The 20,796-nt window shown below is 45.3% G+C and overlaps 1 protein-coding gene across 1 annotated transcript in view; it reads left to right on the forward strand.

The window, feature by feature from the left end:
* ZNF236 (zinc finger protein 236) overlaps positions 1-20,796 on the forward strand; it is a 502,799-nt gene that overhangs the window by 117,756 nt on the left and 364,247 nt on the right. Inside the window, exon 5 of the mRNA XM_030211824.1 lies at positions 20,017-20,141. Coding sequence (XP_030067684.1) covers positions 20,017-20,141 — 125 coding nt within the window. The remainder of the gene's footprint in view (positions 1-20,016; positions 20,142-20,796) is intronic.

A 20,796-nucleotide genomic window follows, 5' to 3' on the forward strand; every position in this document is an offset into this window, starting at 1 on the left:
TAGACACCAGAAAAAAGGTTTTGTTTTTTTTTACAGTGGGGGTTGGGATGCACTAGGCACCAGAGATGCATTTAAGTCAGGGATCATGTGTTGGGATAGTTTGGCGGGGTATGGGTTTGAGGGGGGGAGGAGGTGGATGGGCTGATACAGACCACCACTTTTTTTTCTTTTTTAATGCCATCTGCTCATGCACTGATAGGAAAGCTATCAGGTCAGGGGTTTCAGGTTCAGTTATGCTGCCCTAGCCCTGGCGAAAACGTTCTTGTGGCAAATGCTTGTTAGAAGCCACCCCCCCTTATGCTTAATGGCTTCAGCATTCATTAAATGTAGTGTGCAGCTGTGTCTTCCATTCATGTTAATTCCTGTGCTCAACCCTTTTCTGCATTGTTAGGCCAGTAACGTCCCATGGTAGCCATGTGGCGATGCTTGTGGTAGCTGTATGCATTGGCCTCTTGGAAGTGATTTCCCTCCCAAAAATTTCTTTACAGTTCCAAAGTCCAAAAAAGGCCTGGGCTGCCTTTTCTGCTTCAGTTAAGTCGTGAACATAAAAATAGCCATACTGGTTCAGACTAATGGTCCATCTAGCCCAGTATCCTGCTTCCAGCAATGGCCAAATTCAGGTCACAAGTACTTTACAGAATCCCAAATAGTAGCAAGTTTCATGCTACTGATCTCAGAGTCAAGCCGTAGCTTTCCCCATGCCTATCTCAATAGCAGACTAAAGACTTTTCATCCAGGAATTTGTCCAAACCTTTTTTTAAACCCAGATACACTAACCGCTGATACAACATCCTCTGGCAATGAGTTGCAGAAACTATTTGTTAAGTGGAAAAATATTTCCTCCTGTTCATTTTATGAGTAGTACCGTTTAACTTCCTTGAGTTGTTCCTTAGTTTTTGTACTTTTTCAGAGTAAAAATTGATTTACGTTTACCCATTCTACACCACTAAGTATTTTGTAGAGCTCTATCATATTCCCCCTCAGCTGTCTCTTTTTTCCAAGTTGAAGAGTCTTAACCTCATAAGCCTTTCCTCATATGAGAGGAGCTCCATCCTTTAATTATTTTGGTCACCCTTCTTTGAACCTTTTATAATTATGCTATATAGTTTTTTAAGATACGGTGACCAAAATTGTATATAATACTGAAGGTGTGGTTGCACCATGGAGTGATACAGAGGTATTATAATATTTTTTTGTCTTATTTTCTTTCCCTTTCCTAATAATTCCTAGCATTGTTTGCTTTTTTGGCTGCCGCCACACACTAGGCAGAAGATTTCAGTGTGTCATCCAGGTTGACACCTAGATCTTTTTCTTTGATGCTGACTCCTAGGGTGGAACCTAGCATCAATAACTGATTTGGATTATTTTTCCCAATGTACATCACTTTGCACTTGTCGACATTAAATGTCATCTGCAATTTGGATGCCCAGTCTTGCAACTTCTTAAAGTCTTCCTGCAATTTTTCATAATTGCATTTTAACAAGTTTGAATAGTTTTGCGTGGACAACAGATTTAATCACCTCATTTGTCATTCTCATTTTCACATTATTAATAAATTTGTTAAATAACACCGATCCAGTACAGATCCCTGGGAAACTCCACTATTCACCCTCCACTGAGAGAATTGGCCACTTAACCCTATCCATCAACCAATTCCTAATCCACAACAGAACATTGCGTCCTATACCATGGGTTTTTAATTCAAATGCTTTCTGAAAATCTAGATACATTACATCAACTGGCTCACCTTTATTCAGATGTTTAAATAACATAGTAATATAGTAGACGGCAGAGAAAAACCTGCACGGTCCATCCCGTCTGGCCAACAAGATAAACTCATATGTGTTACTTTTTTGTGTTACCTGACCTTGATTTGTATCTGTCATTTTCAGGGCACAGACAATAGAAGTCTGCCAAGCACTAGCCCCGCCTCCCAACCACCAGCCCCGCCTCCCCCCACCAGCTCTGCCACCCAAGACTTCCTTTAAACTATGTTTGTCTATTTGTTCATTGATTTTATCCTTTATAATAGTTTCCACTATTTTGCCCGGCACTGACATCAGGCTTACCGGTCTCTAATTTCTTGGATCATACCTGGATCCCTTTTTAAAAATAAGGGTTTCATTGACCACCCTCCAACCATCAGATACTATGGACAATTTTAACAACAGGTTACAGGTCACTATAGTAGATCTGCGATTTTGTATTTGAGTTCTTTCACTACCCTTGGGTGTATACCATCTGGTCCAGGTGATTTACTACTCTTTACTTTGCCATTTTGGCTCAGTACATCTTCCAGGTTCACCGATTTCTTTCAGTTCCTTGCCCTTGTAAACTGGAAGGTCCTCCTTGCGCCCCAGGAATACCCTACTCCAGGGACAAAGGGCCTGCGCTTCCACTACGTGTTGGGCCGCCTGCCTAAATCCTTTTGATATTCCATCCCAGTGATATGTCTCTTGTGTAGATATTAGAAGGCATAAGTCTAGGATACTGTCCATGACCATAGTTTTCTATCTATCAGGATCTAAGTAGATCTTTGTCCATTTAAGTTCCCATATATATATAGTATTAGAAATCTATGACACTTAGTGTAAAGAGTGTGTGTGAGTTGTATGTGGCTTAGTTTTAAGTTAGAATGACAGGTAAAGAATTATTGGAAATAAAGACAGAGATAAATTTCAGAAAGAAGACTTTAATCTTACCAAGTTGTTCAATTAAGTACAGACATCAGACAGACTCTGGTTTCAGTCGCACAGGGCCTTGCCGTCTGAGCAAGCGTTGGGGAGAACTCCAACTTTCTCTCAAAATCTTATCCCTTTTATACCCACAGATCCCAATAGAAGTCTATTGTGAGGTACCTTTTTTTCCTAATATTTCTCAATTTCTGAGATCATACTTTCGTATCCGGCCACATGCGCATCTGTACCATCTGTCTTTCCGTTCTAGCTATTTCAAGAGATTGCCCCATATCCGTTAAAGTCAACATGTTTTTGGAACATTTAGTTTTTGTCGTTTACCAAAATATCTTTCTGTTAAGATACCAGTTTCACATCTTTCTTTAGTAATACCTTTCATAACATCTTATGATCTCAGTGCCATCTGATGGAAAATAAGTCCCACTTTAAAAACCTCATTTTATTCCTTTTGCCCATTTTTATTTCATTATAGGTGCTATATTCAATTAGAAAGTTGTACCTGGTTGTGTTAAGACCCATTGTTCAAACCTGCTTTTTGCAGATTCTCAAATATGACATCATTAGCTTGTTATTTGGCCTAGTCAGTACTTTTCAGTTGCTTTTGCCTGTATAGCTTAGCCCACCACTATTCCAGTGGTAAGTCTGAAGCCAGGCCACATATTAACATTCCCCTCTTCACCCTATCCCATAGGGTGACACCAGGGCAAATACACCATGGTACCATCCATTCCAGAAGGTATCCTATCAGGCCATCAAATTTTCTGAGTCTTACGGTTAACTGGTACAGTCAAATTTGTTTTTGGTTTGAAATTACCATCTTGGCACCACTTCAATTATTTCAATACTTCTTATTTATATCTGTGGTTATACAAAAACTTATAATTACTATAATAATATTTTTAATTCAACCCGGTAATATGCAGGTTCTAACTTATTCTTACCTATGTGAGTATATATTGTTATCAATCATAAATTCTTTGGTTATATGCAGATTATTTCTTGAGTATACATTTGCATAGATGTGCATTGCTTATGTAGACATTTTGCTCATGTATCACATCATCTTATAAAGCTTTATATGGTTATATTGTATCCCTGTGTGCTATTACCTGATTATACAGTTGCAGACATCTCTCTAGTGTCTCTAGCATTTGCATAGCGATTGGTCCTTCTCAGAGGGAGATAGTCCAATGTGTTATCTCCTGTGGTGTTGGGAAGGAGATTTTCGTACAGGGCATATTGTCCTGCTGTTGTCTTTTTCATTATTGCAGTTTCAATCAAGCGTTCTACTAAGCCTCTAGCACAAGGGATTATGCAACATCCTACTAATACAAAAATTGCTACCACTATAATTATAGTAGTGGCTGCTGAAATGATAAATGTCTTCCATTTACCAAAAGCTCTATCCATCCAACCAGTCCAGGATGTGTCAACACCAGAGTTCTCTGCCAATTCTTGTGACAGTGAGGTTAAGCCTTCCAAAGCTCTGGTGATTGATCCATCTGGAGCAGTATTGTTGGGGATAAAGGTGCAACACTGTGTACCTATTTTCCGGCACACTCCGCCCTCCGATGCCAAAATCTGGTCAAGAACTAATCTATTTTCCAACGTCATCCTGCTGGTGGCGTCTAATTGTGTTGCAATTCCTTGAACTGCATCTCTAGTGTAGTTCACAAATCTCTGCTGATTGTAATAGATATAGTTGATCCAGTCTAAATTCTTATTTATAGTAGCCCACCAAAAGAAAGCTGATTCAAATCCTGCAGCTATTTGGTTTCTGGCTTTGAACTCATCAGGAACCCCTCTTGGAACTCCAATTGCATCTATATAGACCCGATCATCAAAAGATCCAGGCATTGCATTTCTCTTCACTCGTGAGGAAGAGCTGCTATGAGGAGGGAGCAAAGATGCTATTACAATTGGAATTACCAATTTGACTAAGGCACATCTGCCTGTCCAACTTCTGTGGAGTGTATGGTGGATAGTGTGGGTTCCACAGTACCACCATATGTCTGCTCTAGCTTGTGAAAAGTCTGTGAGATTTAGATTTCGTAGAGTCCCTTTTTCTAGGGTTGCATTACAATTGGTCAAATTTCCTAGAAACCGTGTATTCTTCACCCCATATCGTTCCAGACATGTATGATATCTGGTAGCAGGATCTGGAATCCTGAATGCAGGTGGAACCCTCAGCCGAGGGGGTAAGTAGGGGTGGTGCTCGTCAAGATGTTGACAAGACTGATTCACTTCAGTTGTTACCTGAAGTAACTGTAGCATACACCAAAACCCATCCGGGTCATTGTGGAGATCTAAAGGAAAGGGAACTACAGTTGGTTCTGCTCTTGCATGGGAACAAAAATAACAATTAGAGACATTCAAACTCTTTGTAGTATAATGCGCCCATTCAAGCCATAGGTTTGTCTCTCCAAATCCTGTTTCTAGTGCCACTAAATCTTTAGAATTATTAATCGGCACAATCTGGTAAGGAATCTTTACTTCTGGGATTTTTGTTGGCATCAAAGGATTATTTTCTGGTTGGGTTGGGGGTGGAACAATCTTAAATTTTCCAACAGGGTCTCTACCTGAGGCATCAATTCCTAAGGAATAAGTTCTGTATGTAACAGCCGTTACTCCTCTGAAAGTGATAGCCACTTGATTACATTTTGTCATTGGACAGAGGCCATTCACTCGCAATTTCATGATAGAAATGCTCTTTTTGAGATCTGGGATCTCACTACCTGAGTAGGGAATCCATGAACCTGTATACCACCATACTTGTGCCCAACTTCCGCAATTGGAGAAGGGACACAGGTATACCTCAAAAGCTGACAAATATTGCTGTACAGGGTGTTCCCCACACATTGTGTAAGCACACACATCAAGGGTGATTGTGGTCGTGTTCTCAGTTGTGGGTAATGTTATTTCAGGGGTGGTAATAAACTGTTGTAGAAAACTTTCTAGATGTTTTGTTCCTTGCACCATAGGCATGATGAGCACACACAACAGAAGGGCTAGGCACTTCATGTTGGTATTTTTCATGGTTAAATGTAAGATCTGGACAATACCAAAGGCAATTGGCGGTTAATGAAAATGAGTAACAAAATTAATGCTAGGGTCTTAACCAGAACTGCGATTGCTATAATTAATATTCCAAGGTATACCAATGCTTGATATATCATGAGGAATAATTTGGGTAGGGTGGGTAAATTCTAATAGCTCCTCTTTCGGTAGGGTCTGGGATTTCGAAAAGGCTATATACTTCCAAGGGTCCCAATCCAACCTCTCTAATGAACAGGAAGGGTATCCAGTCAGTGCCCAGTACAGCGTGGGTGATTAACCAAAAATCTACAACGTCACCAGTTTCTGGTCTTATTAGGAGGTCGTCGGTTTGTTCAATTTGTAAACCTAAGGTTCCTCCAAATAGTACCACAGTGTGTGTGACCGTTCGACTAGGACCTAGTGTCCAACTCTCAAATAAGGGTTCACACAATGTTTGATATCGTGTGAAGGGGTCCCAATTGGGATCGTCTTCTGGAGCTGGGTCCCAATGAGGATGTATCAATTCTCTTATATCAAAAAGGTACTCTGGGGGTACGGGGATTAACTGTTCGCTTAAATTTAGAGGCGACGGTGGGGGAGAATCAGGTGGAGAAGGCTGGTTATCTGGTCTGTTGTGGGACATATATTGATAGCTACTTTGGGATGGTGAGTTATCTGGGAGGTCGAGTAGCTGGGACGGTGATATTTGGAGTGGCTAAGGTAGTATTATTCGTGGGAGGAGGAACGTCACTAGTAGGAACAACAGGATAAGGAGGAGGGGTGGGTTGTGATTCAAGCAAGGTAATATTATCCCCAAAAGCAGTTGTAAGATTGGGGACAATATGGACCGAGCTACTGATATTATTGGGAGCAGTTGTAGAATGCAAAACAGGAGAACCAGTGAGGACAGGAGTAGTCGCAGCGTTTTCAATTGGCACAGTAGGATTGCCAGTTGAAAAGTCTGTTGTGGCCGGTGTGTCTGACCAAGGGGTGGGATTACTGGTGGCAAAGGGACTGATCTTTTTGATGGTTTGGAGGGATGTGTGTCCAAACAGGCGTGTGAATGTGGTGTACTGTGGGGGCTCTGTGTAGGCTGCTGTAGTAGGTGGAGAAGTAGTTGTAAGTACAGAAGTAGTTGCAAGTACTGCTGGGGTAGTTGCAAGTACCGAAGTAGTCGCATCTCTGGTACAGGTAGATCTTTTACATCTTCTTCAGTAAAGACCAAGGCAAAGAATTCATTCAGCCTCTCTTTTATGGCCCTGTTCTCCCTGAGTGCCCCTTTTACTCCTTTGTGATCTAACAGTCCCATGGATTCCCTCACATGCTTTCTGCTTCTGATATACCTGAAAAAGTTACTACTATGAGTTTTTGCCTCCAAAGCAAGTTTCTTTTTGTATTCTTTTTTGGCCTTCTTTATCAATACTTTGTATCTAACTTGCCAGTGCTTATGTTGCTTCTTGTTTTCTTCATTCAGATCTTTTTTCCATATCCTGAAAGATGCTCTTTTGACTCTAATAGTCTCTTTCAATTCTCCCTTTTAGCCATGCTGGCCATTCTGGCTGTCGTCTGCTCTTCTTTCCACGTTTATTAATATGTGGAATACATCTGGTCTGGGCTTCCAAAATGGTATTTTTAAACAATGCCCATGCCTGATTTAAAGTCCTAACCTTTGCAGCTGAGCCTTTTAGCTTTTTAAACCATTTTCCTCTTTTAACATAGTTACCCTTTCAAAATGTAAATGCTGCTGCAGTAGATTCTTAGTGACTGCATTCCAGTTATTAAGTCAAATTTGATCATGTTATGATTACTGTTTATCAGCAGAACCAACACTGTTACCTCTTGTATTAAGTCCTTTATTCCACTAAGGACTAGATCTAAAATAGCTCCCCCTCTTGTCTGTTCCTGGACCAGTTGCTCAAGAAGCAGTCATTTATTATGTTTAGGAATTTTACCTCCTTATCACTCTCTGCTGTGGCAGTTAACCAGTCAGTATTGAGTAATTGAAATCACCCATTATTATACTGTTGCCAAATTTGCTAGCTTTTCTAATTTCTGTTAACATATCTTCATCTGTCTTATCTTTCTGGCCCTGCTGACTGTAGAATAGCCTGTATGTATATTCTTTCCATGGATTCCACATTGCTGTCTGTTTCATACAGAATTTTTATTTAGTTTAACTCAATTCCTTCTTTAACATACAGCGCAAGGGCGAAGCCAGCCCTTACATTATTTTTTTTTTTTGGGGGGGGCATAGTTAACATGCGGGGGCACTAGGCATATAAGTGTGAGTAGTTCTTGGTATACTCCTAAATAATGCCTTAGAGTGCACTTGATAATAGATTTCTAAGTAAACAGTCAGGCTCATTTTCAAAGCACTTAGCCTCCCAAAGTTCCATAGAAACCTATGGAACTTAGCCTCCCAAAGTGCTTTGAAAATATGCCTAAGTGTGTCCTACATCAACATAAACCACATACACACTTATGGAAATTTTGAAAACTTGACATTTTTAAATAAAGTTGCATTATACCATAACTTAAACTTTGTCATCATAGTAGACTCGAGTCTGGTCATTCTCCGAGGACAAGCAGGCTGCTTGTTCTCACGACTGGGTGACGTCCACGGCAGCCCCCACCAACCGGAAGAAGCTTCGCGGGCAGTCCGCACGTAGGGCACGCCCACCGCGCATGCGCGGCCGTCTTCCCGCCCGTGCGCAACCGTTCCCGCCAGTCTTGTTTTTTCCGCGCTGGAGAGAGTCGTGCGTGAGCTGCTTTCTCTTGTCAGCCCCGGAAAACCGTCGCGTTTCGCGAATTTCTTATTTTTTTGTTTCTGGTGGTGAGAGGCCGCGTGGGCAATCGGCCCCGGTCACTCCCTCTGCCCATGGCCCTCGGGACCGAACCCTGTCTGACCTGGTCCCTCGAGACCGAGGGGGATCGACCTCCTCCTCCTCTATTCCACCTGGCGCCGATGACGGGCACCGCAAAAAATCAAAGAAGCACTGTCATCGGTCGCCTTCGATGCATCCGGCTCTCGGTGCCGGTGAGGAGTCGACGCAGAAGCGTCAGCGTCGAGAGGAGAGGTCCCCTTCGGTAGTGGAGGTATCGACGCGTCAGGGTCCCAGCACTTCGGTGCAGTCTCCTGGACCCGAGCAGCTTCCGGCACCGACACCTCTACCGACTCCCCCGTCTTTCCCGACAGCGGGCCTGGACGAGTGCCTCCGAGCCATCCTTCCGGGGATCCTGGAAGGGCTGATGTGCCAGGCTGTGCCGCTCGGCGCCGTTGACTGTGGCGCCGGCGAGCTCTAGCCCGGTGCCGAGGCCTTCGACACTGCCGCCGCTTGTGGCGCCGGTCTCGACCGCCACGCAGGTGGAGTCGACGTCGATGGAGGGAGCTTCGTCCCCGCCGGCGTGGGAGTCCACCGCTCGACGACACCGAGGCCTCGGTGCCTCGACGTCGAGCCGGGCCCGGTTAAGGACTCAGCTACATGAGCTTATGTCCGATACCGAGGAAGAGGCCTCGTGGGGGGAAGAGGAGGACCCCAGATATTTCTCCTCAGAGGAGTCTGCGGGCCTTCCCTCTGAGCCCACGCCTTCACCAGAGAGGAAGCTCTCGCCTCCTGAGAGCCTCTCCTTTGCCTCCTTTGTAAGGGACATGTCCATTTGCATTCCCTTCCCCGTGGTCTCTGTGGATGAGCCGAGGGCTGAGATGCTCGAGGTCCTCGACTATCCATCACCACCTAGAGAGTCCTCCACGGTGCCGTTGCACAATGTCCTCAAAGAGACACTGCTTCGGAACTGGATGAGACCATTATCTAATCCCACCATTCCCAAGAAAGCAGAGTCCCAGTACAGAATCCACTCGGACCCAGAGTTAATGCGGCCCCAATTGCCCCATGACTCGGCGGTCGTGGATTCTGCTCTCAAGAGAGCACGGAGTTCGAGGGATACCGCCTCGGCGCCCCTGGGGCGGGAGTCTCGCACTCTGGACTCGTTTGGGAGGAAGGCCTACAGTCTTCCATGCTCGTGACCCGCATCCAATCTTACCAGCTCTACACGAGCATCCACATGCGGAACACTGTGAAGCAACTGGCGGACCTGGTTGATAAGCTCCCGCCGGAGCAGTCCAGGCCTTATCAGGAGGTGGTCAGGCAGCTGAAGGCGTTCAGAAAGTTCCTGTCCAGGGGTATCTGACACCTGTGACGTGGCATCTTGTGCTGCGGCCCAAGGTATAGTGATGCGCAGGCTCTAATGGCTGCGTGCCTCTGACCTGGACAACCGCACCCAGCAGAGACTGGCCGACGTCCCTTGCCGGGGGGATAATATTTTTGGTGAGAAGGTCGAGCAGCTGGTGGACCAACTGCATCAGCGGGAAACCGCCCTCGACAAGCTCTCCCACCGGGCACCTTCAGCACCCACCTCAGCAGATGGACGTTTTTCCCGGGCCTGGCCCTATGCTTTTGCCAAGCGTAGGTATACCCAGCCGGCCCGAAGGCCTCGACAGGCACAGGGACAGCCCCAGCGCGCTCGTTCTCGTCAACAGCGTGCGCCTAAGCAGCCCCCTGCGCCTCCACAGCAAAAGCCGGGGACGGGCTTTTGACTGGATCCACGGGAACATAGCCGCCCTCAAAGTGTCCGTGCCGGACGATCTGCCGGTCGGAGGGAGGTTAAAATTTTTTCACCAAAGGTGGCCTCTCATAACCTCCGACCAGTGGGTTCTCCAAATAGTGCGGTGCGGATACGCCCTAAATTTGGCCTCCTTTCCACCAAATTGTCCTCCGGGAGCTCAATCCTTCAGCTCCCATCACAAGCAGGTACTTGCAGAGGAACTCTCCGCCCTTCTCAGCGCCAATGCGGTCGAGCCCGTACCACCCGGGCAGGAAGGGCAGGGATTCTATTCCAGGTACTTCCTTGTGGAAAAGAAAACAGGGGGGATGCGCCCCATCCTAGATCTGAGAGGCCTGAACAAATTCCTGGTCAAAGAAAAGTTCAGGATGCTTTCCTTGGGCACCCTTCTGCCAATGATTCAGAAAAACGATTGGCTATGTTCCCTGGATTTAAAGGACGCATACACTCACATCCCGATACTGCCAGCTCACAGACAGTATCTCAGATTCCGCCTGGGCGCACGGCACTTTCAGTATTGTGTGCTGCCCTTTGGGCTCGCCTCTGCCCCACGGGTGTTTACAAAGTGCCTCGTGGTGGTGGCGGCGTATCTACGCAAGCTGGGAGTGCATGTGTTCCCATATCTCGACGATTGGCTGGTCAAGAACACCTCAGAGGCAGGAGCCCTCCGGTCCATGCAGTGCACTATTCAACTCCTGGAGCTGCTGGGGTTTGTGATAAATTACCCAAAGTCCCATCTCCAGCCAACCCAGTCTCTGGAATTCATAGGAGCCCTGCTGAATACCCAGACGGCTCAGGCCTTCCTCCCCGAAGCAAGGGCCAACAACCTCCTGTCCCTGGCTTCGCAGACCAGAGCGTCTCAGCAGGTCACAGCTCGGCAGATGTTGAGACTGCTGGGTCATATGGCCTCCACAGTCCATGTGACTCCCATGGCTCGTCTTCACATGAGATCTGCTCAATGGACCCTAGCTTCCCAGTGGTTCCAAGCCACCGGGAATCTAGAGGATGTCATCCGCCTCTCCACCAGTTGCCGCACTTCACTGCTCTGGTGGACCATTCGGACCAATTTGACCCTGGGACGTCCATTCCAAATTCCACAGCCCACGAAAGTGCTGACGACGGATGCATCTCGCCTGGGGTGGGGAGCTCATGTCGATGGGCTCCACACCCAGGGTCTGTGATCCCTCCAGGAAAAGGATCTGCAGATCAACCTCCTGGAGCTCCGAGCGATCTGGAACGCACTGAAGGCTTTCAGAGATCGGCTGTCCTGCCAAATTATCCAAATTCGAACAGACAATCAGGTTGCAATGTATTACACCAACAAGCAGGGGGGCACCGGATCTCGCCCCTTGTGTCAGGAAGCCGTCGGGATGTGGCGTTGGGCTTGCCAGTTCGGCATGCTCCTCCAAGCCACATACCTGGCAGGTGTAAACAACAGTCTGGCCGACAGACTGAGCAGAGTCATGCAACCGCACGAGTGGTCGCTTCATTCCAGAGTGGTACGCAAGATCTTCCGAGAGTGGGGCACCCCCTCGGTGGACCTTTTCGCCTCTCAGACCAACCACAAGCTGCCTCTGTTCTGTTCCAGACTTCAGGCACACGGCAGGCTAGCGTCGGACGCCTTTCTCCTTCATTGGGGGACCGGCCTCCTGTATGCTTATCCTCCCATACCTTTGGTGGGGAAGACCTTACTGAAGCTCAAGCAAGACCACGGCACCATGATTCTGATAGCGCCCTTTTGGCCCCGTCAGATCTGGTTCCCTCTTCTTCTGGAGTTGTCCTCCGAAGAACCGTGGAGATTGGAGTGTTTTCCGACTCTCATTTCGCAGAACGACGGAGCGTTGCTGCACCCCAACCTTCAGTCCCTGGCTCTCACGGCCTGGATGTTGAGGGCGTAGATTTCACTGCGTTGGGTCTGTCTGAGGGTGTCTCCCGTGTTTTGCTTGCCTCTAGGAAGGATTCCACTAAAAAGAGTTACTTTTTCAAGTGGAGGAGGTTTGTCGTTTGGTGTGAGAGCAAGGCCCTAGACCCTCGTTCTTGCCCTGCACAGAACCTGCTTGAATACCTTCTGCACTTATCAGAGTCTGGCCTCAAGACCAACTCAGTAAGGAATCACCTTAGTGCGATTAGTGCTTACCATTATCGTGTGGAAGGTAAAGCCATCTCTGGAGAGCCTTTAGTCGTTCGATTCATGAGAGGCTTGCTTTTGTCAAAGCCCCCTATCAAGCCTCCTACAGTGTCATGGGATCTCAATGTCGTCCTCACCCAGCTGATGAAACCTCCTTTTGAGCCACTGAATTCCTGCCATCTGAAGTACTTGACCTGGAAGGTCATTTTCTTGGTGGCAGTTACTTCAGCTCGTAGGGTCAGTGAGCTTCAAGCCCTGGTAGCTCATGCTCCATATACCAAATTTCATCACAACAGAGTAGTGCTCCGCACCCACCCAAAGTTCCTGCCGAAGGTGGTGTCGGAGTTCCATCTTAACCAGTCAATTGTCTTGCCAACATTCTTTCCCAGGCCGCATACCCGCCCTGCTGAACGTCAGTTGCACACATTGGACTGCAAGAGAGCATTGGCCTTCTACTTGGAGCGGACACAGCCCCACAGACAGTCCGCCCAATTGTTTATTTCTTTCGACCCTAACAGGCTAGGGGTCGCTGTCGGGAAACGCACCATCTCCAATTGGCTAGCAGATTGCATTTCCTTCACTTACGCCCAGGCTGGGCTGACTCTTGAGGGTCATGTCACGGCTCATAGTGTCAGAGCCATGGCAGCGTCGGTGGCTCACTTGAAGTCAGCCACTATTGAAGAGATTTGCAAGGCTGCGACGTGGTCATCTGTCCACACATTCACATCACATTACTGCCTCCAGCAGGATACCCGACGCGACAGTCGGTTCGGGCAGTCGGTGCTGCAGAATCTGTTTGGGGTGTAAATCCAACTCCACCCTCCAGGACCCGAATTTATTCTGGTCAGGCTGCACTCTCAGTTAGCTGTTCTTCGTAGGTCAATTTCTGTTATACCCTCTCCGTTGCGAGGTTCCATTGACCTGGGTTCTTGTTTTGAATGAGCCTGAGAGCTAGGGATACCCCAGTCGTGAGAACAAGCAGCCTGCTTGTCCTCGGAGAAAGTGAATGATACATACCTGTAGCAGGTGTTCTCCGAGGACAGCAGGCTGATTGTTCTCACCTACCCTCCCTCCTCCCCTTTGGAGTTGCGTTTTCATCATTTTTGCTTGTCATTCAACTGGCGGGAACGGTCGCGTACGGGCGGGAAGACGGCCGCGCATGCGCGGTGGGCGTGCCCTGCGTGCGGACCGCCCGCGAAGCTTCTTCCGGTTGGTGGGGGCTGCCGCGGATGTCACCCAGTCATGAGAACAATCAGCCTGCTGTCCTCGGAGAACACCTGCTACAGGTATGTATCATTCACTATCGCTCAACACACATCACAATATCGTACACAATAATTACTGCAGTGGCACATAACCCTCTATTTTGCTTTATAACAAATATAAACTGCCTTATTAAGCTGTATTAATAAAATAAGGAAATACCTTTGAAGTTGTCTTTTATCTTTCTCTGGTTTCTCTTCTTTTTGAGGCTGATGTTCACCATTTCAAGTCCCTGGAGTTCCTGACCATGTTTCTTCCACCCCCTTCTCCATATGAAGGAGCAGTCAAATAAAGGATTGTCATAGATTAGGAAAAAATCTTTCAAATGGTCTCACTGTGATAGCAGCTGAGAGATATCCATAGCAGTGTAAGCAACATAACCAGGCAGACTAGATGTTTTCTTCTGTTGTAATTTACTGTGCTTCTGACTTCACTGAAGGATGGGGCACTAAGGGATTTTTTTCCCCCCTGTTGTGACAATGTTTGCTTTGTTCTTTGCTGTGAGGCCTTCCCCTTGCAAACAATATCCCTGCCAGATAAGTGTGGTATTTCACCTGTAGCAGCCACCTCACCCTTCAGTTGAGCTTCTAGGTACTGGTGGCTGGCAGGGCTTGGTTGCGTACACTGTGCAGGAAGTAGATCCTAGAGCAGGTACAGGGGAAGATGCTGGCTATGAACTAGGCTGGAGTTCAGGTACTCAAGAAAAGGGCTGTCCCAGATAAGGGGAAGTCCAGAATATGACTACACTGTTGCAAGAAGCAATGTATCTTTACTGTCTCTCTAAGACGTGTCTCCAAGTTGCTGAATTTTCCACACAGCAAGAGAGGAATTAACCTCATCCCCTATGTCAAGGTATGTTTGAGGTGATATGACTCTCAGATGCACAAAGAATGTTGATCTCAGCAGTTGAATTGTACCTGAAGAGAGATTTCTTCTGTAATTTCTAACACAGAACAACATATAAATGCAACATATCAAAATGCATTTGGAAATCCTTTTAATCAGGCTGATGGGTCCCAATATAATTAGGGAATTTCTGTTTCTTTCTAGCACATTTTCTTTGTCTCTGTTAGTACCTGAGTATTTTCTTTTTCTCCACATATAGTACAGAATAATCACTGGTACATCTATGCTCTTGTACTTTTCTCCTTTATGATATCCATTTCCTTGCATCAAGCTTTTTATCTATGAGGATAGGAATGTCCCAGATGATCACAATTTCTTCATTCTCCATATTTCTGTTCATTTCTTGTTTTTTGGACACAGCTATGTTATAATGCATACATAGCTTCCAGTAAAGGAGACCTTCTTCCTTGATATTTCTTTGTCATCAGCACTTCACACCTAGTTCAGTGCCTCAAAATCCGCATTTGTTTGCATGTTTTTTAAAATTTTAATGATGCTCACTGTGAGCCATTTTTGTCTGTAGTCGATATTCTTTGCTGGAATTATCAATGTCTAATCTTTGTGTCAAAATTCTCTTCTTAACCATTCCAGTGTCAGGTCTTAATCTACTTGTTTCTGAAGTAACTCTTTATGGGGCTTATTTTCAAAGCACTTAGACTTACAAAAGTCCATAGGTTTCTATGGAACTTTGGAAGGCTAAGTGCTTTGAAAATATGCCTTCAAGAGATATATTTTCAAAGACTTACAAAGTTCCATAGTAACCTATTAAATTTTCTAAGTCTGCTTTGAAAATAAGCCCCAATGCAACTTTGTAAGTCTAAACGCTTTGAAAATTCACCTCCACATATCCTACTATAGTTGCTAAGCCAGTTTTTCTTCCTGATCAAATCCTTTTTAGAGCTTTTTCTTGTGTTTTGCAAACTCAGGTGCATCTTGCTGGTCAACTGTTCATCATTCCTTCCATTTGTCAGAACTCTTATTCAAATTTAAGAATCAAAACTGATTGGCCATTCGCTCTTGTTCTTGAATTCTTTTTGAGTATTCTGATCTCTTGATGTTGTTGGGTAAGCTTGAAGGCCTCATCACACGTGAAATCTATACAATCTATACTATTTTATTGCAAACCGCTATGTTCTGCATAAACCAAGTGGTAAAGAAAATCAAACATATAAACGGCGAGTGACCGAACTCACTCGCAAATGCGCAGTAGAGACTTCCCTCTCTGTCCCGCCCCCGCGTCCATACGTGATGACGGGGACGGGACAGAGAGGGAAACTGCGCGAAGCCGCCGAGGTCGCTACCGCTCCCCCCCCCCCCCCCCCCCGAGGTCGCCGCTTCCGCTCCCCCCACCCGGAGTTGCCGCCGCCACCCCACCATCACAATATCAAGCACTATGCTCACAATTCCTTTCTACAACATGAGAGTTCATGGCATCCTGGTGTAGCTGATTTAAAATGGTTCCATGACTTCTTGGAAGGTGACTCTGTAGATTTTCCTACTGCAAGACAGTGTGCCATGCTTGATTAATGTCTTGAGTAACTCCGACCCATATTCTTTCAATCTTTAAAGCCAGTTCTGATGAAAGCATCTTCAGTGTTGGCATCAGAAAAATGTCTGTGCACTTTGCAGAACACTGCATCTTGATTTAGACTATATTCCAACCAGTGAAATTTATAGCAGTGAGAAGAAAAATATCTGGACTTGTCACCAATTGTATAAACTGGGAAAGCCTGTAACCTTGGTTTTTAGGTGGTTCATCATTGTCTGATAAATCAGAAGGTAATTCTTTTGGTTTTATTCCAGATATACTAATCTGTGGGCTTAAAGTGGAACTTGTAGAGGGACCAGCCAATGATGAATTTCTATCTGCATTCTCGCCGTGTTCTAGATGTGTTTTTTTTTTTTTTTTGACATAGGATAGCAAAGAACTTTGTTTTTCCATGCGGGTAGAGTAAGGAATACAGTCAGGAAATTATTTTTTTCTTGGGAACACTGTCAGGAACTTTCTCTCTTGGAAGCTAAAATCATAATGAACTTCCATAAGCTTTGTGATGGGCAGTAGGAGTCACGTGCACAAAGCAGCAGTTTTGACCCTGTCAGCACTTCCTCTACGCAGCACTCGCCAGAGATTCTGGCAACACCTCTGTAATAGCAACACAAAAACTCTTCAGTGCCACACATTTAATGAAGTAACAGTAAATCCTGCAAAGATGCATCTCAGAGCCCATGTAGCAAACTTAATTGCACCAATTCTGAACACACATACAAAAAATAACTGTACCTTTAAAAAGCAGCAGTAAAAATACAGAACAAACAATATGCTTCCTACTGGATAAGCAGATGAGCTAGACTCCTATGGATTCCCACACAAACTATATACCAGCAGAATCTCTCACTATGGTCACAATCAGAACACAGATCAACCCTCTCCAATTGCAGAATAAAGGACCAAAAATTAGAACAGGAAACACTGAGAAATCACATCCTCTATAAGCAGAACAACAGAGGATGTAAATAAAAATAAAATAAAAAGGCATTATCTACTCTAGGGAGCAAAATGCAAGATTACTTTCTACTCCAAAGTAAAACCCACAAATAAATTATCTAGTTACCCATGAAATGTTAAAACTTGTGGGACACAGTGTCTCCAGCCACAGTATTTAAATATATTTTGTTAAGACGTGTCGTGTAAGTAAAGCTGGTATTTGCTGAATGTCAGACACAGCATACTAGTATATATGCATATAAATGGACACGTATGCATGCATTCACTAATTGCAAACATTTACACCTGTAATAAAATTCAAGCATCTCTTGCCCAACCAGGTCGATCAATATGAATCCGAGTAAATCAAGAGAAGGGTGGAGGAACAGTATAGTGCCGATCAATATTATCCCCTCCTTTCCCTTAGCACCAACACCAATGAAACATCAGGCTTCAATCAATGATCAGGCTTTTACCCAGTCAGCCATATCCTCTGATCCTCTGCTTTCTTGTCAAGGCCCTGCTATGCCCTGGCTTATCCTACCCAAGAATCTTGATATATTCTTTTCTTCACCTTAAAGGTTGATCTGAAAGTCTCCTCCAGATCTGACTTTATTGCTAAGACTCAGCCTGCCTGGGGATGTTCAGAGGCAGTCCGAAGCAGGATCCATAGACCTCCAGATACAATTTTAATGTGAAGAAAACAAAATGTTTATGTTCCTGAGTAGGGAAAGCCAGTGCAAAGCAGGCAATAGCAGCAGAGGGTGCGGGGACATGGCTGAGCAGAGGACTGGGAAAAAGCCAGATCCTACGGATTTAAGGTGTTATAGCCTGGATCAAGCGGATACAGGAGATCTGGCTTTTACCCAGTCCCTAAATACAGCACCAACAGCAGAGGGAGTGTTCTTCAGAGCCCTAAGCAGGCACACACATTCAGTAAGAAACCAAAAAAAGGTAGCAGAAATATACAGAAATTATCCCATATCCCAGCATCTCCCCTGCCCTTTCATACCCTCCCCAACTCCTGCATATGAAGTCCAGCAAGTGCCCTGTCCTTCCATACCTTTTTCCAGGGCTGGTGTTAGGGGGTGGCAAACAGGGCAATTGCCCTGGGTCCCCCTATACTACAAAGGACTCCCAAGCCTGCTTCTTACCGAAGGAGGCTTAGACTTAAGGCTAGCTTTGGGGCCTCCTCCCCAATTTCTGCCCTGGGCCCCTGAATGTCTTAACAGCAGCCCTGCCCCCTCCTTAACCCTCAAGATACAGAAGAATAGCCTAATGGTTAGTGCAGTGGGCTGAGAACATGGGGAACTGGGTTCAAGCCCCACTGCAGCTCCTTGTGTCTCTGAGCAAGTAACTTAATCCTCCATTGCCCCAGGTACAAAATAAGTACCTGTATACAAAGGCCCCAGGTACAAAATAAATACCTGTATACAAAGACGGTATATCAAATCCTATCCCCTTTTCTTTTCATATAAAGCCCAGCATATCCTCTGCCCTTCCATTCCCCCCAAGCCCCTCGTATAAAGCCTGGTATCTCCCCTACCCTTCCATACCCACCTAATCCCCTCATGTAAAACCTGACATTTCCCCTGCCCTTCTATACCCCCCACACTGACCCTCCCTCATAGCCCTCTATCTCCTCTGCCCTTCTCTATACCCCACCCCTATAGGCCAGCATAAATTCTGCTTCTCCCCCACCCACCACAGCCCAGCATAAATTCTGCTTCTCTCTCCCCCCCCCCACCACCACCATAGCCCAGCATAAATTCTGCTTCGCTATACCCTACCACCACAGCCCAGCTTAAGACCTTAAACATTTTTTTTTACCTGGGCAGTGGGCACTGGCAGTGGTGAAGAGGTGGCCCAAGTTGAATGCTGGTTTCTGGGTTCTGGTGACTCTTCAGCTTAACAGGCTCTCTTTGGGTCAAGTTTGGGCTCTCGTTCAGGCTTTTCAGAGGACACTGGGATCCTTTCTCCTCAGTTAAGTTCTAGAGCTCTCTGATGCTTCCAGTGACATTGGTGCCTGCAGCCCAGATGTGCTTGCTTCTGCCTACCACACTACATGACTCGGTGACTCAACATGATGCCAGTAGGAGGGAGCCAGCATATCCGGGCCGCAGGGGTTGATGCCAACGTTGTTGGGAGCGTCAGAGGCAAATTGGATGGTGGACACATCCTTTATCAAGGACTTCCAGGGCAGGCACAGTGAACAGGTAAGTGGTCTACAAAGCAGTCACCTTTTTGGCCACCAGCATGGGGAGGAGGAGGCTGAGGGCCTGTCTTTATATCACCGATACTGGGCAACCCCCCCTCCAATTTGATCCACCCTATCATTGGTTGTCTTTCTTCCACCAGGTCTCTGAGATACCTATTATATCTCCCAGGAGAAAAGCATATGAGACTGGGGTTAAGCAGCACTACCTTTACCAGTAGTTTTACATTAGTTATCGACGACCCCATGCTGCTTACAATAGAGTTAACAATTCAAAGTTCTTAGAAGCTTTTATGGTGTGGTGTCCATACCTTTGTATCAAATCATTGAGGGCAGCTGGTACTTCTGCTTCCTGGCTTTCTGCTACTTCCTCCTTCCATCAGATTTATTTATTTATATGAATTTATATAGACTTTTTCTTAGATAATCTAAATGAGATGGTCTGCAAAATATCGGAGCTGTAAAAAGTACAATATAAAACAGACCAAAAAATGATTAGAGTAACATGTCTCCAGTTGTTACTGCTATAGAATTATGATGGGATCAAAATTTTTGAAAATACCTTCTGAGGCATTCTGTTACTATAGATGTAAAGAAATTGGTAAATAACTTTGTTTCAACATAAGATAAGGTCTTAAAAATAATAATTCTCTTTGCATATTACCAGGGTAACAAGTACAAGATCTTACAATAGGAATATTGACAGAAGTGGATTTTCTTACTCCTGTCCACATTGTGGAAAGACCTTCCAGAAGCCTAGCCAGTTAACACGGCATATTAGAATACACACAGGTAAGATACTGTTTGGAAATCTAAGTTGTCTATTTTCTAGTTTGAAACATGTTCATAGGAATAATATTATTCTTTATATGCACACTGCTTCTGTTAGCATGACAAGAAGTACTGATAGATTTTCTTTCAATTGTCATGCGCCGCTGCTTGCCTTTAACCTCCCCTTGGGCTTTTCAGGAAGCTGTAGGTACACATAATTACATGATAGATTGCAGAAGGCTGTAAAAGAAATATCTTGTTGCATTGTAGTGCTGGAACTGGAGGGGAGTGAAGTACATTACAGAAGTAATGCCACACTGGGAAAAGACCCAAGGGTCTATCTAGCCCAGCATCCTGTCCACGACAGCGGCCAATCCAGGCCAAGGGCACCTGGCAAGCTTCCCAAACATACAAACATTCTATACATGTTATTCCTGGAATTGTGGATTTTTCTCAAGTCCATTTAGTAGTGGTTTATGGACTTGTCCTTGAGGAAACAGTCTAACCCCTTTTTAAACTCTGCCAAGCCAACCGCCTTCACCACGTTCTCCGGCAACGAATTCCAGAGTTTAATTATGTGTTGGGTGAAGAAAATGTTTCTCCTATTTGTTTTAAATTTACTACACTGTAGTTTCATTGCATGCCCCCTAGTTCTAATATTTTTGGAAAGCGTGAA

Source organism: Microcaecilia unicolor, chromosome 1 (assembly GCF_901765095.1).
Source record: "Microcaecilia unicolor chromosome 1, aMicUni1.1, whole genome shotgun sequence".
In the NCBI taxonomy this organism is placed as follows: Eukaryota; Metazoa; Chordata; class Amphibia; order Gymnophiona; family Siphonopidae; genus Microcaecilia; species Microcaecilia unicolor.